We start from the raw sequence: 17,706 nt of genomic DNA, 5'->3' as shown, positions 1-17,706 counted from the left end.
TTTTTTTTTTTTTTTTTTTTTTTTGTTTTTTGAGAAGCATCATTTCTCAGAAAATAGTTGATCGATTTGATTTTTGAAATGTATCTTTAATGTATCATACGTGTATTTTATGCGTTTTAATGTTTGAATAAAATGAACGCTCACGATTTTAATGATTTTTAAATACGTATAACCAGCCTTAGCTTTCGAGATATTCGAAGAAAGGAAAGAAATGGTTGCCACTGCGTTCTCCTTTAAAATATTTTCAAAAGTGAGGAAACTTGGGATCGAATCGTCGAAATAGCATCGTCGAGGAACAATCATCCCCCTCCAGAAGTGGAATTTTAGAATGAAAATGAAATTCTCCCTTCCCTTAGAAATGCAATTTTAGGGATCTCGTCTCGAGATCACGAGAACCATGATTCCCATTTTCGAAAAGTCTGAGAAACTTTTGAAAATTCAACGTCTCGATCCCGAAACGTTTTCCCATCCCAACGTTTATATATATATATCCCCCTCCCCCTCCATATAACACGTATAAAACGACAATGTATACCCCATCGAGGAAGATATGGGTCCACGTGTGTGGACAAGGTGCAGCGAGGATTTGAAAAAAGAGAAAAAAAAGCCTATCGAAATGACGGTGCAGCTGCGCCACAGGTATGACGCGCGGTGTCTCTGACGCGGTCCAAAACGAAAGCGTGGGTGCGTCGCGTCTCTCCCTCTGGGTCACGTTGGGCCCCCTCCTGATTCCACCGTTCTCGGCCGGACAGATGTTCCCGATCATCTCCTACGCTCGTAACCTACTGTTGCCGCGGCAACAACCTGAAAAGGGCCTGCCCGCCCGTGGGCGCAACAATGGAGCATCACGATTTCGAACCGGTCTTCTTATAGATTCTCTCGCGCTTTCTGACGCCATTTATCGTCACGGTAACCCACTGTGTCTACCCTCTCCCTACCTTCTTTACTAAATTTTCTCTTCTTTTTCTTTTTTTTTTTTTGGAAAACGTGTTTGCTCGAGTTTCCCTGCGAACTCGTGTCCATTGAAGCATCCCGCATGGTGTACGTCCGTTTTCCTCCCTTTATTTGTTCCATTTTCGGATGGAGGAACTCGTTGTTGAGGGAAATGTTACCTCGTGGCCAAACATGGGATTCAATTCTATTACATTATGACACGATACGTATTCAAAAGTATTCAAAAGTAAATCGCGCGATTATTGTTCGTTGATTAATTGTTTCGATTCGACGTATTTTTTAAAACATATTCTTACATTGCAAAGAAATCGGCAAATAGAAAATATAATACCAAATATAATACCAACAATTTGAAAATTTATTTCCAAAATAAAGACGCGAATTCGAATCATCGGCACATCTCCCCTCCTCTTCTAGCATTTCAAAGCGTAAACACCCCTCCCCGTTGTTCACACTCCTAGTTTCCACTTCCTACAATTTTCACGCGATTGAACGTACGTATCCAAGTGGTAGTTACTCAACGAACGAGCCGAGGTAAACATCGTTCCTCGCCTCCTCGAGCGTCGTTCCCGTCGATATCGTTCCGTGGTGGCGATAGGTTGGTATTAAGGTCGGTCGAGATCGAAGCGTTTAACGCCTCGACATCGAGAGATTTACGGGACGGTAAGCGGCTACTTGTAATCGTTTGATCGGCGAACAAATCGCGGTTGGGCATAGATATATATATATATATATGTATTCGCGTAAGAAAAGAGGGAATTATCGTGGATTTTCTCACCCTTCCCCCTCCCTCTTCGGCTCCTTTCTCTCTCTCTAAGTCTAACGTTTACATAAACAAACCGCGGCGGTGAACGTCGTAATCGGCGACAGGTGTGCGACGATCGCAACGGTAGCTCGATCCCGTGTCAACCGCTGTCAGGAACGTTCGAACGAGATAAGTAGGGGATAATTAATCTTTCCGATCTCTCTCTCTGTGTTTCTTAATAATCTCGAGGGGGAGGGGGGATGGTGGAAAGGGAATTTGCATCTTTTTTTTTTTTTTTCAAATACGTGCCTGATCAATTTGGGAAATTTTATTAACAGAGGACACGAATTGTGAAATATGAAGGACACGTGTGGGGGACTAAATTGAATCGAAATTCATGGAGATTAATTTAATTGGTATTCGAAGAAGCATTAATTGTTTAGAAACATCTTTTTTTGTTCGATTTATTAAGATTAATATCGAGATTAAAAGGATAATGATATTATATCTTTTTGAATCAAAAGTAATTTCTAATAATCGATAGTTCCACGATGATGATTTCCATCGTGTGTATTTATTTATTTTCTTTTTTTTCCCCCACTATTTAATTGGTATTCGAGGAAATATTAATTGTTTAGAAACATCTTTTTGGAAAGATTTGTTCGATTTATTAAGATTAATATTAAGATTAAAAGGATAATGATATTATATCTTTTTGAATCAAAATTAATTTCTAACTCGATAGTTCCATAGGATGATGATTTCCATCCGTGTGTATTTATTTATTTTCTTTTTTCTTTTCCACCATTATGTATGAAAATGGAGGTCACGGGAGTTTACCATTTGAATATTACAAAAGAAGGTCGCGATTATATATTAAAGGAGGCGCGAACGATAGGAGAACGACAGATACCTCGGTTCTAACGCACATTCGTCTCACGGGTGCCCGCTGCGCATTTACATAAGTAAACCTCTCTACACAGATAGGCGCAATCGGCGACAGGTGTGCGGTAATCGCGGGAACAAGGGAACACCGCCACGTCTTATAGGTATTGCCATTACGTACTCGACTGGAATACTTAATAAATGGAAAGCCACGAAACTGTCCGCGAAATTACGGATTACCACCCGTCTAATTGCCTCTGAATGCGCGTTAATCGAAATCGAGTCGAATTATTCGGTCTACGAATATTTATTAACCCATTGGCCTGTTGTGAAAGGAGCTTTCCCTATACTTTCGTTCCATTGAATCGTGACAGAATCTTCTAGCAGCGGAGAGATATCTTAAGAATCTGAAAAATCTACACTACTCCTTATTTTTCCATAGTTTGAACGTGTTCGAAATATTTTAATTAAAAGTACACATTGAAATCAAGATTAAATTACAAATTAGCAGGGAATAAAAATTGAATGGAAAAGGGACGTCGGATAATTTTTGTATAAATATCAACGGATGCCCCTTTAGAAAAATTAACAAACGAATATATATATATATACGATTACAGTTGAAGAAGAATTCGAAGAATTATCGTTCTACGACGTGTTCGTAGTTCGTAGACGATAGAAAGATTCCTCCTCCTCCTCCTCCTCCTCCTGGGGGCAGGTTTCTTTCATACGACGACGGTTGTTTTGCGCGCGGAGAGAAGAGAGAAAGAAAGAGAGAGAGAGAGAAAGATACACGCGGATTCTATGGATAGGCGATGGACAAAGAGGAGCGGATGAAAGAAGTCGGGTAGAATCGCGGCCTGGCGAAATAGAAACTGCACAGACCGGGGGAAGCGAAGCCACCGTGAATGGGAATTATTCAGGCTGGCCGCTCAATGAAACGTGTTTCTTTCAAATTCTGCTCGCTCGCTCGCTCGTTTCTCGCCCCGTGCCCCAGTGTTGTACGGTTGTTGCTAGGTCGCGCGTGCACCGGATGTTGCCCGTTCGAGCCAGTTGATTGGGATCTTCTGAACCGGGCACCGGCTCTCCCAGATATAATTCGTTTCATCGCTTCGTAAATGCGCCAATTGTACCGTCCAATTGAATCATCGATGAAATTCGATTCTCCGAACGACCAAACGTTTACTATCCACTTTTCCTAGCTATCGATAATCGTTGGGAAAAGAAATTATTTCGGTTTTATCTTCCTTAGAAAAGGGATAGTAGTAAAATTGGAGGAGGAGAAAGAAGAAAGAGAGAGAAGCTCGTCGCTCGATTTATTATTAATTTCGACGAAGAGAACGCGTGGAATTTTTCGAAAGTTCGAGCGAGGACGGAGGAGGAATCGTATCGAAAGCCTGCACTTGGGAATGGTGGCCGTCTCCCGTTGAAAGGAAGGAGCCTGTTCCACGTCCCTGAAGGTCTTCCTCGTCGGCCTCGGCTTCGCTCGAACCAAGTCACTCGAGCGCCCGGCCCGTCCTTTTCTCACGGCCGTGGATCGACATACCTAAACCTTCCATCAACAGCTGGCCAATCCCTCGGAGGACCAGCTGCGCTTCCTGTCGACGACAAGAGTCATCCCGAAAAACGCTCCTCTATCTCTACCTCCGACACGTTTTCTAGAACGAGAACGTCACAGATCCATCCTCCACTTCTCCTATCTCTCCTTTGATGCCGCCTTTTTTTTTTACAGTTTTTTGTAAAAAAAACTTTCGACCTAGAATCGTTATTCGGATTATCCGTGAAGATTCGAATAATATTTTATCTCTTTCGACCTTCTCTTATCGTTTTCGTTGGTGGAAATTTTTTATCGATGATTTACTTACGCTCTTTTCTTTTCTTTTATTTTAAAGAAAAATCCACAATTTTTTGTAATTACGATTCGATATCGATATCTTAGTAGTTACTATTAGAAATTATTGTTTCAAACATTGATATTCGTTAATAGATCGGTCAATGATCATTCAACAATAGGAGAAAATTTAATAGAAATTAAATATCTCGAAAAATCTTTTTTCTCCGGTCACTAAGCGAACTAACTGTCCGAGGAATAAAGAAGCAAGACGCGTAGATTCTGTAACCGCTGAAACTTAACAGAAAACTTCATCAGGGTTGCGACGTCGAGGGTAATAATCGTAATTGCATCTTGCAACGGTTCGAGTGGAACTAGCAGATTAGAGAGGATTTCACTTTTTCAACGGGACGAGACGCGCAACAGAGACTCATCATCACTCTCGCGCGTTCACCGTTAACACGACCGTTTCTTTTCAGCTCGAACTCCTCTCCTTCGTCATCTTTGTTCCGAGATATCGTAGGCGTGTGGATAGACGTCCACGAGAATTACGTTGGTGCTCGTCCCTTTTTTTTTTTCTCTCTTCTCTCCTCTCTCTCTCTCTCTCTCTTTCGATCATCCCGTTTCTTCTCTTTCAACACGGGCAGACGTTCCAATTAGAATAATGGATGAGAGTATCCGTTGCTTAGAGAGGACGACGTTAACTCGCTTTGTTTCTTTATCGTACGATGCCTGCTCCTCGAGAAACGACACCTTTAAGTTCTCTGGATTCTCTCTTTTGACCTTCCTGAACTTCTTCTTCTTCAATATTTAATCAAGTCCTATCTAAGAGGAGTTCTACATTTTTACTAATTACACGGTAATTAAAATTATCGGGTTCTCTCTTTTTTTTTTTTTCTAAATTTGTTTTCGAATATTTGAATGTGCTGCTTTCTAAAACAGCATAGTATTTTATTATAGTAAAATTATCTGATGATAAATGTTCGTGCATTTGTATATAGATTTAAATGCATATAAAAAATTTATAAATTGCACATAAGATACGTAAAAGATCATTAAACGAAATGAAAAAATGCATTAGTGAAGTTTGAAGAATAAATTAAATCTCTGTTTAAGCTCAATTTCTTTGAAAACGTGTTCATAACAATTTTATCTTGTCTAGTCTAGTGATAAGTTTTTCTGAAAAACACATTAAAAATCGAAGATTCTTTTTCAATATTCAATTAGAATTATTTAAAAGATATTTTATTAGTAAAATTTATGAATGAAAGATTGTCAAAGAATGAAACGCAATGGAAGTGAAAAAGATTAAGACTTGCCAAGTTTTTGAGAAATAGAAAGTACTCTTCTGGGAGTATTACAAAGAGAGTGCTAAGCGTTTCGTATTAAAAAAGACAAAGGAATTTTGGAATCGACACGTCGAAAAATATAGAAACTCCGAATTGTCCAGTCGTATCAACTCGAATCTCTTTATTCGATAAAATTAAATGATTCATTGGAAAAATCACGTTCTCTGGGATCACGTTTAGTGGTGTTGAACAATCATGAGAAACGAAGAACAAAGTATAATTTGCACAAGCGTACAAGAATAACAAAAGAAAGGGAATGGAGACATGACACGTCAATGCATAAAAATGCATATGTATATGAAATGATATAAATATGAAATACGTAAAAATATTCATTTTGGACGACGTAGAAAAATACTTCATAGCATTACTTTCAAGTTCAAATGGCAAAAGCTGCCACGCTTTTAACAAGTTTTTCGTCCTTCCGTCAGCTGAAAGATTCAAGTGTCACCATTCTCCGTCCGAAGAATCAGCTGTCCAAAACTTGCCATTCCCCCTCCATTATCCCCAAGGAATCGAAGGCAAATCAAAGGGAGACAGTTAAAGAGGGCGAGAGCAGCCATCCTCCAGCCTCTCAAAGCGGCGCAAACCTACGAGAGAAGATGGTTGCGGAGTTTAACTGGAAGTGTTGCAACCTCGATCTCCAATTGCAATCCGGCAACTCGAACCGTCAGTAATGAAGTTTCTTGGATTTTGATCCAACAACCTACTGCAGAACTTGGAATCAACCTAGAAATCACTCGTAGCCTTGTTCCTTCGTTTGTAATTGAACGAGGAGAACAACTCTCTCTCTTTCTCTCTCTCTCTCTCTCTCTCGTCTACGTATATAAGGGAAAAGGACACACAACACACGCAACTCACGTAATATCGCGTGCGTTGAAAAGCAACGACGACAATTAGAAAGGTTTCCCTCGTGGCCGTCAATGCGCCCATATTCTTTTTTTTCTTTTTTTTCTTCTTTTTCTTCTTTTTTTCTCCCCCCCTCCCCCCCTCTTATACCTTCTTTTCTCTCTTCTTACTCCATCCTCTCTCTTACTGTTCTGGTTCTTTATGAAGAGATCAACACAAAGCGGGGCGCGCCATGTGAATCCTCAAACGGAAGTCGATGGTCGTTGAAGCTGTCTCAATAGGTAACGACCTCTTACCTGAAAAAGACACGACCTTTTTTCCGTACCTGCACGGTGGTGGATCGATCCAAGCCGGGGAGGAAGAAGAAGCGGCCTCGCCTCTCTCCATACCGTTCCATTCCGTTCGCAAGAGGTGGTCAGGAAAGAAAATACGTTATCGCCGCGTATCGCGAGAGGAAACGTGCAAAAATTAACGTCCATCAGACGAGGAATGATCGAATTGCCCCTAGACACGCGACGCCTTGCCTCGATGAACGGCCATGTCGTGCGAGTTGTCACGACTCTCTCTCTCTCTCTCTTTCTCTCTTTATCTCTTCCTCTCGTTATTTCTTGTTTTTTTTTCTTCTTTTCTTTTCCCTCGCTTGTCATCGCGTCGTGGAACGTTTATTCGCGGGACGATTTCAATAAAAACCGAGGGAAGAAGAACTCGTTGAGGTTGACCTTGGTGACCGATGATGGCAGGGGGATCCCGCGCGAGCTCTTCCTCTCCCAATGCTCGATTTAACTCCTTCCGAACGAGGCCTGTGTGTAAGATGAAATCTCGATAAACGATGGATATGCAAATTAAACTTCTGAGATGACACCCTTTTGATTCCCTTTTCGAATTATTTTTATTATTTTCATCATCAGGGCGGATAGATTTGGCCGTAATTCGTTGGATAATAAAAGAAGGAATAACGACGTATACGAGATATCGTAAGATATTGCGCGTGGTATGGTGCACATATAGGCCGCGTGTTCGACGGAGAACGGGTTACGAGGGAAGGTTGGAGGGAAATTATTGTAAACACCAGTTCTCAGGGTAGCCTGGGCGGAAGATCCCAGGCAGAAACTTTACCGGAGGACTGTACTTGCGGCGAGCAGGTATAACATCTACCTAGACGAGTGGAACTGAAAGGGAGGAAGAAAGGTAAAGGGCAGGTGCGAGTGTACGTGTATACGGTATACACGTCTGGCTCCGCAGCAAAAGATACGCCCCTGGCACGAGGAGAGGAAGGTTATATCCAATTATTAAAATTAGAGGCTCCGTCGCCTTCGGTGAAACACCACGGAAAGCGTTTCATGGTGAGCACTGCTCGTCCTTTTCGTCCTTTCTTCTTTTTTTTTTTTTTTAATACCCTCTCCTTCCTTTCTTCCTTCCTTTCTTTCTTTCTTTCTTTCTTCCTTTCTTCCTTTTTTCTTCCCCCTTTGCACGATACCGTATGTTCGTCCGTGTTCCATCGTTCCACCTCCTCGAGATTTCTCGATCGCAGTCTCCGCTCGGAATCGACGCTCGCTCGAAAAGAAGGATGATACTTTTTCGGGAAAAAGGCCACCGTTTTTCGAGGCTGCCACTTTTGTTCCACTTTTCTTCTCGCCCTTTTTGTTAGCGAAGGAATCGGAGGATCGATACAGGCAAGCCATCCCCTCCTTCCTGTTCCTCCTTCCCCTCCGCGTTCTTTTCCAGTCGGTAGCATCTACGAAAGTTTGTTGTTGCCTCGCAGAAAAACCGAAGGGGGAGGAGGACCAGTCCGCCGGGATAACGATACCCGGGAAGATGAAATTTATTCCATGGGATGGTAGTAGAATTTTATTTCGAATATCGGGCTGTACCCGTAAGTAATTTTGTTTTCGAAGTCGTCCGGTTCGGACGATTTAACTTGACCCAATTCTTCCCATCCACCGGCGAAAAACCGTCTTCCATTTGTTCCGAAATATTTTTAAATGGGGAAAGTCTCAAAGTAGATTGCATAAATTAACATCGCATCGTGTATCTTTTAATAACGAAAAAGAAAAAAAAAAATTTTTGAAAGGAAAGATTTTTCATCTCAAAAAGATACTCGCTTCGATTTCTTCCTCGCACAATCCGAAAAAATTCCAATCTTATAACAAACACCGTAACCAAAATCGTCCGCAATGTTCGAAAAAATAAGAGGAAATAAGCGAATTCAGACTCTCGGCCCTCGGTTAAATCAGACTCGTCAAACTGTTTCGGGCCGTGTTTCTGCCCCGGATCCCCACGCGGATGCTTTGGCCCGATCGTATATTCGGATCCCGGAATAGCTCGCGTCGGTGCACGCACGAGGAGAGAAGCGTGCAAGCTCTCTCCTCTGTACACGCGACACGGCAATAATTAATACGTCGACGGACCAAGATTTTCGCCGGTGTGCGTGGCACACGCACACGGCCGCGTTGCACCAGCGCGTTTACCCCTTCCGCACGTGTGCACGGCCCCTCGGATGCACTCTCGTCTCGTGCTGCGCTCTCTCGCTATGGTCAATGTCGTCCTCCTCCTCCCTCTTCGCCTCTCCTCCCCCGCGGCTCCCATTTCTCTCTGTTGCGCGCGTACGCGCGCAATGTGCACCAACTTGGACGCGCTAATCCTCTCTCTCTCTCTCTCTCTCTGTTCGTCTCCCTCCGGTTGGCTCTCTCGATGCATCGAAGTGTGGATCCTCGTCCGACTAGCCGGTGCATCCATCGCGGCGTCTCTGTCCGCAGACAACATCGGCGTCGACCGCAGCTCGTGCTCCTGCCGCAGCCATTGTCTCGTCCGCGAGCTATTTATCAACGTGGCTTACGATTCTATCGTTCGTAAATGAACCTCGCTCCGTTTTTTCTTTCTTTCTTTCTTTCTTTCTTTCTTTCTTTTTTTACGCGAATCGAAAGGTGGAAAACTACTGGGAGGGATGCGAGTAGGAAAAAAAAAAAAAAATAATAGGAAGTAGTATTTTCGAGAGGATTTTAATTTTTTCCTCTCGAAAATCTCGAACGACGATCTCTGAACTCGTCGCCTCGAATTTTCGGGGCTGCACGATCTACGATATACTCTTGTCTCTGGCGGCGAGAGTGGTATGGTTAAGTATGGTAAAAATTGCGCGATCGAAAGAAGGATTAAAAGGGGATTGAAAGGAGGAAGGTAATAACGTGGTGTCGTAATAAACGAATGGGGAGGAGGATGGTCGGTGTGTGGCACGTTGGTTTCGGTATGCAAGGTTCCCGAAGAGCGCATAACTTGCGGGTGATTTGTGCGGGGCAGCAGCCTTCGAAGTGGCGTTTCTCGTTCCGGCGTTAGGTCGAGGCGACGCGGTTGCCCGCACGCATCAACCACACCTCGCGCCCGTCTCGCCGCCCGTGGTCATTGTCCCGTCAGTGCACTATCTATCGTGGCCAGACCCGGCCAATGCGCGCCACGTATAAATGGATCTAGGTGGCTGGCATCGAGATCGTCGCCGCCATCGTAGTCGTCGTCGTCGTCGTCGTTGTCGTCGTCGTCGTCGTCGCGAGGCGAGGAAAGAGAGAGGCGTGTTTCTTCTCGCTTTGCTTCTCTCTACGTTCCTCCTCCTCCTCCTCCTCCTTCTCTTCCTCCCCCCCTCCTCCCGTGTACCGGGCCTGACAAAAGCCGACCTTCGAGCTGACATTCACTTCGCATCCGAGAGCCACTCCAACTCTTTCCATCTCTTTCCATCCCCCGTGCACCACAACCTCCCCCCTCCCCCTTCTCCCTCTTTCTCCCGGCGGCGTTCTGCTCGCCTTCTCTCGTTCCACGCTTCCTCCCTGGACCAGAGATAGCCTCTCCCGACGAGAGAGGAGGATTGGACCCGACCGACCGAGCACAAAGACCCGTCATTCCGCCCGACTCGCGTGTCCTTCCTCTCCTCGCCGACGTGGAAACAAAGTTCCACTAGAGGAGAACCCGTCTCTCCCGGCGGAGACGGCAGAGCCTCTGCGTTTTTCGAGTTTAGAAACGAAAGGAGATTTGAGCCTCTCTCAACGAGCGTTTTTTTTAAAGTTGAGAAAGTTGGAGGAGGCTTTCGTTTGGCCACCAAAATCTCGTCCCTCTCTCGTCCAGTGATTAAAAACCCTCCGTCCATCGCCATGTGTCGGCCACGCATCTCGATAGATCTCGAATATTCGTGTCGAATATGAAGTTTCAGATTTTGCATTTTTTTCGTCGTACGATATTTTTCTCCTTATAGGAATCCGTTTCAAAATAATTCCAATCTCTGACTAGTTTCCTCGAACTAATTCGTTTCGAAGCATTTTACACCTTGCCCCCAAGGATGTCCTCCCCGTTTCATCTAGTTTCCCCCTCTCTCCAAATTCCGGAGGAACTCACACGTGGATATAACGAGTACGTTTCACGCAGGTGGAGTGGAACGTCTCTGCTTTCTAACGGTACGTCGTCTCGTCCCTTCAGTTTTTTTTTTTTCTTTTTTTACCTTCGAAGAGAATGAAAGGACTTGCGTTTCCCAGAGGGAGGGAAAAAGGTTCTCGTGACGGCGGGCGGATGCGAGTATCGTTTACCACCACGGACGAGCAGATGCAGGCCTGTGTTGGAATTGGAAATAGATGACGGAAATCGCTGGATGGGCTGAGAGGAAGCGCGAATTTATCGTTGTGTGAACGCGGATAGGATCGCGATTTTGCGCGGCCGATCTTTTGCACAGGAGGAGACGTCACATTTGCTCTTGGAGAGCGATTCTACTTTAAACAGGTTTGACGACGAGGCGTCGTTAAATTTCGAACGATCGATGGACGGGATGTTTTTTTTCAAAATTCGTAAACGATCGATCCTATCCCCGGTAATCCTTGCGATACACCGCCGCGGTTGATCCTTTGAGAGGATAAAGAGGACAAGAGGCTTTGATTACCCTCGTATTATCAGGAGATTAGCGGATCGAACAAGCAGCAACGATAATTGTTATACCTATCTCCATTCGTCTCGCGATTGATTTCCATCTCATCATTTGCAGAAATGTGCAAATATTATAAAACGTAATCTGCAAGTAAAAAAATAAGAAAAAACAATTATTGTATTAGGTATACAAGATTTTACAAAAAAAAAATTACAAGCAAAAATTGATCGTAAAGTATTTAAATTCTTGTTTCGAAGTCGTCCCTGCGCATCGATGAGGTATGGAATGCATTTCGTCTGAAATTTTGCGAGAATTTTGCTACATACATCTTTGTCCACCATTCCCGATATTTCTTCCCAAAATTTCCCGAATTTTCCCTTTTCCCGAAGAGGGCTGATGAAACAAAGGCGCGCGCGCGCGCGCGCCAAGTAGAAAGATAGAACGGCATCGGCTCGCCTATTTGTAATTACAGGCGCGCGATCTGCATACAATGCGGCGGTGTGTCGCTCGAGTTGGCAACGAAGTTCCACGGATGACCTTCCTCTTCTCCGCCGTCCGCCTTTTTCTTCTTGCGAGCCGCTCGTTCCGGCAATCTACGCTCGCTTCAAAATTCCGCGGCACCGACCCCGGCCTCCACCGCCGCATTCCCCTCCCCCATCTGCTCTCATCGCATCGGCGTCGAGCTTGACGAACGATCCAACCAGTCCTTTCTTTCCACTGAAAATTTTTGAAAACTTGCAACATCCTTCTCGATGCATCTTATCTTCCTCCTCTTCTTCTTCTTTCCCTGAAAACAGCGTTCAGAACATTGTTCCCTTTGTATTTCCCGGACGCGCGGAATTCCTTCGATTCTTTCTTTAATCCTGCCATGCCTGGGATTCTGGGGATTTCTGGTAACAACCCTTCGAGGGATCAACCGTTATAATAAAATAAACTTTCCCTCGCCTCTCTTCATCCCTCGTCCCTCGAAGGAAACGAAAGGGTCAACGTCGGTCATTAGTCGACCGGGATCGAATTTTCAGCCGATTGTAGGACAAGCTGTTTCCTATTCGTTCGGATTCGGACGGAACAGCTTTGTGGGCAGGTAAGATACCAGCGCGACATCCAAATCTACTTCGGATCTCGGGTTCGGGCGATGCGTTTCAGGCGAGAGGCGAGCGAGCAGCCTTCCCTTTCTTTGTCGGGTCTTTGTCGCCTCTTTGTCGCCTCTCGTGGTATTCGAGTTAAATATCTGCTCGAATCTACACGCGGTTTCAACCTACCGGGATCTTCGACAACCTTTCCTTCCCCGCTCCACACGGAATTAGGGTCGAATTTACGATATATATATATACGCCACGAACCGCTTTTGGGAATCGCTCGTCGACGAATATTTCGCCTACACAGGCCTTTTTTTTTTTTTTTCACGCAATAGTGAAAAAGAGCAGAGCGATGGAAAAGCTCTGAAATCCAATGGGAAAATTGGAATCGTTTCAAGGAATGAAGCTTATTAACGCGCGTTACGCTCGTTACGAGCGAGCGAAACGGATATCTCGTGGTAAATAATACACACGTCGGAGGCCATTTACACGGATTCGTCATTGACCTCGAAAATTCGCTCGGTTATTCCATAAAATTTATACACGATTCGCGGGACGGGTGGGGAGGCAAGGGGAGGGCAGGGAGGATATGCGTTCTGGGCTGGACAAAAGTTTTAAAGGGGATGATGCACCGTGTGGAAACGCACTCGAAGCTTTCCGAACGAATGTCGTTGGCGCACAACGCCCGGTTGCGGTACTCGAGTTTCGAGGGGAATTTAATTATCCCCGCGCTTTTGATGCTATTATTTTGCACGATATTACGCCGTAATTATCCCGCCCGTCTCAATGGGCAGGGATTAAAATCTCAGGCTACTTTTTCTATTTTTCTTTTTTCCTTCTTCATTTTTGCCTTCCCTTTTTCTCTCTCTCTTTCTTTCTTTCTTTCCTTCTTTCTTTTTTTTTTTTTTTTTTTTTTGACTCCATCTCTCGCAACCGTGCTCGTCGCGGTATTACGATTTTAATTTCGCCGAGAGATTTTTATCGTTTCCTCTCGCATTCGGTGCCCTTGAACGAGCGCCGCCATTTAATCCGTCGTCGAGCGGCGAGGATGATCGGCGGCCACCGTTGTTCACCGAACAACCAACATTTTTCGTTTCCATTTTTCTTTTTTCTTTCTCTCGCTGCTCGTGTTCCAACATATATATATATGTATATATATTCGTTCACCATCGATCTATTATTCCATCCATCGACAGACGCTGACACTGGCGGTCGTCGTCGTCGTCGTCGTCGTCGTCGTGACTGGTTTCTTCGTTTTTCGGCCATGTCACGAAATTTTTCCGGATTCTGGAATGTTGTTAAACGCGCGAAGAAACGAGAAATCGTGCGATCGAGGTGACAACGCGCAATTTTTCTCCCGTCGATGGGCAGGAAAAACGAAGAGGAAAAAGCGTGGAATAAAAAGGAGGAGGGAGCTGGTCGAAAGAAATTCCTCGAACGGAAAAGAGGTGAGATGACGCGTTTATGCGTGCTCGTTCCGATGCGCGCATTCAACGGCTACCTACGATCTTTCTACGAAGATAAAGTCCCCCGATATCAATCTCGTGGTTTCAGAGGCACACCTGAATTTCTGTTCCACGCAGACATATAGACCCTCCTCTCCCTGTCCTCCACGATCCTTTCACCTTTCCCTTCACCGTCCACCACCGGTCGGGACATTTGTCATTCCGTTTCGGTTCTCCGGGTGTACGACTTCCTTTTACCTGGTCTACCACCGAAAAAGAGCCCTTCTCGCCAACCAACTTGGCCTTGAACCTCTCCCCGAGCGCGCTTCCTCCCTCCTTCGCGTCCCTTTAAGAGGCGTCCGTGTGGACGGCGTCCATAGCGCATGGAATCCGCGTGGCGAACTCTTATTCCGTGGCTGCCACACCAACCACTCTCTTCTCCCTTTCGTCGAGTCGGTAACAGTGCCCCTTCCCCCTACCTCTTCTGTTTCGACCAGAGAAAGGGAGAGAAATTCTCTCCGCGACCGCGACTTTATGACGTATTATTACATCGCACTTACTTCCTCAAGATTGGAGCAAACCGACGTTTCGCCGCGTGTTTCGACGTTTCCACGGCGGGGAAATAATAATTTTTTCCCTGCGCAAATTGGAAAAGGAAATGGACATTTGCTCGCATCTTTTTGCGTTCGCATCTCGATCCACTCGCATGCGCGATTACCTTTTTTACGCGAGAGCAAGAACAAAAATTGATCTTTCACTAGGAGGCGCTCGTTAAGAGTACGCTTTGAAAGTAAGATTTTTTTTCTTTCCTTTTCTTTTTTTGATCAATTCTCAAGCGCGGAATACGTATTCCGGAAGAATTGTTATATAAAAAACTGCTTAACGAGAAGATGGTTTCGTTGAATTTCGGGAAGTCATTACGTATGGCGCAACGTGGTACTGGTCGTCAGGCTGACTCAACATCGGAACAGCTGGTACAAGGAGGGATACGAGAGAGACCCTAGTGTGTGCGTCTAATATCAGATCCAACCGGAGAGAAGGCTATAGGGACCGATCCTTCATGCTGCGTGAAAGCCTCCGTACGCGCGTATCTTTAATGAATCTCCTCTCTGCTATCGATTTCTCGGTAAAACCTGTCGACCATTACGAAAATCGCTCTTGCCAACAACAACCGTTTTCCAATGATAAAATACGACACCGTGCCGCGTCGCCTGGTCTTGTACACACACACATACACACACACACACATACACACGATTTACGCAATTTGCAAAATATTCGCGCGTAATATACGAGAGCCTGTTTCCATCTTTCTTTCCTGTTTACCTGAGTGAAAAAAGAGAAAAAGAAAAAAATTCACGTGGTGTATACGGTTGTTTTGTAACGTGCGCACGAACGCGTCGAAAAATCGTCGAGGCAATTTTATGAGATAGAACCATTGCACGAATCGTGACTTCGCGATGTGCGAGAAGCACATCGATAGAGTGTACGGGCACGTTCACATTTTTCTGGGGTTAATTCGACGTCCGCCTGGATTCAGGGAGCGGTTCGCGAAACCCCACTGCACAAGGGAGTACCTTCGTATCCCTTCAACTGTTGGCCTTCTCTTTCTCCCTCATCCTCTCGCCCTGTCTCGCCCTCTTTGTCCATCAGTGCGTATTCTCTGTCCTTCTCCGCTACACAGTCCCTCCGGGTAAACGTTTCAGCACTGGATAGGCTTAGGCACTGGCGTAGGGAGACGAGGACGATATTGAAGCTTGGCTCGAAATCCACGGGATTATGTGCGTCGCCCTGTTAAAGCGTGTGATTTGAGGAAGTAATCTACCAGGATAAAGCGAAATACGGTGAAGTTATAAAGTTTCAAAAATTGAATGATGCTCACGTTGTGAGAAATGTTGGTACAATGTTGATTATACTTGATAAAATAGTACTTGATAAAATAGAGCGAGTTAAAATATGGACGATGAACAACATATAGTATGTTTATGATAAGTTTATTTAGACTTAATGGGTATTATACATATGTATATATGTTGATTAATTTTTTTATCGATGAAACGAAAAGTAGGAATTTTCTGTTCTACGCCACTGTGCGATACGTACATCATTGGTCTCGGGGCGCTCGAAGCGGTCGGTACGAGAGTGTACCCACTCCCTTTTATCCCCCCACCACTGGGCGGCGCTCCATGCGCGTCACAGTCGTCGAACGTTCACGGGCTCAGTCTTCGTTGGATCGTCGTCGAGTGTGTGTCGTAGATCGGTGCACTCGTTTATCCTTGTGCGTCGATTCGGCGTGGTTTTTCGTTTGCCTCGCCTCTTTCTTCCCTTTTTCTCTCTTTTCCCTTCCCTTCAGTTCCCGATTCTTTTATTTCGTATACTGACAAGGAAATCAGTGTGTTATATGTTACATGCGCGCGCAAGCCGCTCGTCGCGCAGCGGGTCGGACCAGTGGTGAAACACGACCAAGAAGAAAGATAAAAACGCTGTGTGCTTTTGTGCGTGCGCGGAGTGTGCAATATTTTGGTTACATCAGGGATAAAAAAACTATACAAGCAAACACGAGGGGCATCGTGAAGCTCACCGAGCACGTCTCGCGAGATATGGATTGGGCGCTCAAGGCTCGCCGAACGTAAGTCCCAAGTCACTTTGTAGCCCTCTTTCTGTTCAAACAATCGTAATATTTTCCGTCGCGCATTCCTCGATTATTCGAAAAGGAGCCGTTCTATTCGATTCGTTTCGATTCGTCCCCTTGTTATTCCGCTCTGAAGTGTGGTGTAGGAAGACTTGGACTTGTAAATGGACGCTTTTTACACGTTAAAAGACATTCAGTTGATTCGTTTCTGAATCAGTGTCGTCGAGTAGTACAAAACGGATACTCGTGCAGTGTTATTGATCTGTTTGTGTGAATCTTTTGTTCGAATTTCGTTCCTTTGTGCTCTTATCGAATCAAAAAAATGTGTGAAAAGTACACGTATCAAACTGCTGGTCTCAGTTTCAAGAGAAAAAATTCAAAGCGCGACGTCATCCGTGCTCGTGTCTCGAGGTCAGTGTTGTTTGCCCAGCCGTCTCGGCGCGTTGTATATATAAGTCAAGCGACTCGATAAGCCGATATGCAAGCAAAATAAAAGGCCGCCCTATACGTCCGTCGCTTATGACACGCCACGGTTTACCCGTGGGAATCGAGCTCAGCCATCGAAACAACCGCGAATTCATCACACCGTGAAAGATTCTGCGGAAGCGCGGTTCGCGGTAATCGTCCACTCGAAGCGTGACTCAATTTGAATTTTACGAGTCCGTTGCTATTACGGATTTCTTACTTTTCTAGAATAGCGTTTCTGAAATCTTCAATCGTTACTGAAATCTTTCTAACTAAGGACGTACTAACGTCCGCGCAATAATTGGAGGTTAGGATTCAATTTTTCTAATAAATACAATACGAACAAAAAATTCAATATCTCTTCGCAATATCTCTACATACAGTGAATTTCCATTAAAAATCTAATGATCGGAAAACGTTCTAACTTCTTAACAGTGTGAATTCACACGTAATATCGTATAGTTAGTCTCTCATCGAACGTAATTCGATTCACTACACATTCGATACAAATGATTACTCGCGTCGATCGTGGCCACGACTCGATTCTCCTTTCTCTCATTCATTATTCCTTTTAATTC

At 44.7% G+C, this 17,706-nt stretch overlaps 1 protein-coding gene across 3 annotated transcripts in view; it reads left to right on the top strand.

Annotated features, from left to right (window-relative positions):
* Nucleotides 1–17,706, top strand: part of LOC122712294 (protein gustavus) — a 186,795-nt gene that overhangs the window by 129,674 nt on the left and 39,415 nt on the right. Inside the window, exon 1 of one of the 3 annotated variants that reach the window (XM_043931820.1) lies at nucleotides 16,291–16,660. The exons of the other annotated variants lie outside the window; for them this stretch is intronic. Within the exon in view, the coding sequence (XP_043787755.1) occupies nucleotides 16,440–16,660 (221 nt within the window). The 5' untranslated portion in view covers nucleotides 16,291–16,439. Of the gene's footprint in view, nucleotides 1–16,290; nucleotides 16,661–17,706 lie in introns of those variants that run through there. 3 annotated transcript variants of the gene reach the window in all.

The sequence above is a fragment of the Apis laboriosa genome, unplaced genomic scaffold (assembly GCF_014066325.1).
Source record: "Apis laboriosa isolate Shangri-la unplaced genomic scaffold, ASM1406632v1 scaffold1_cov151, whole genome shotgun sequence".
NCBI classification, from domain to species: domain Eukaryota; kingdom Metazoa; phylum Arthropoda; class Insecta; order Hymenoptera; family Apidae; genus Apis; species Apis laboriosa.
Note: the sequence above shows the minus strand (reverse complement) of the source record. Positions and strands in the feature narration are given on the sequence as shown.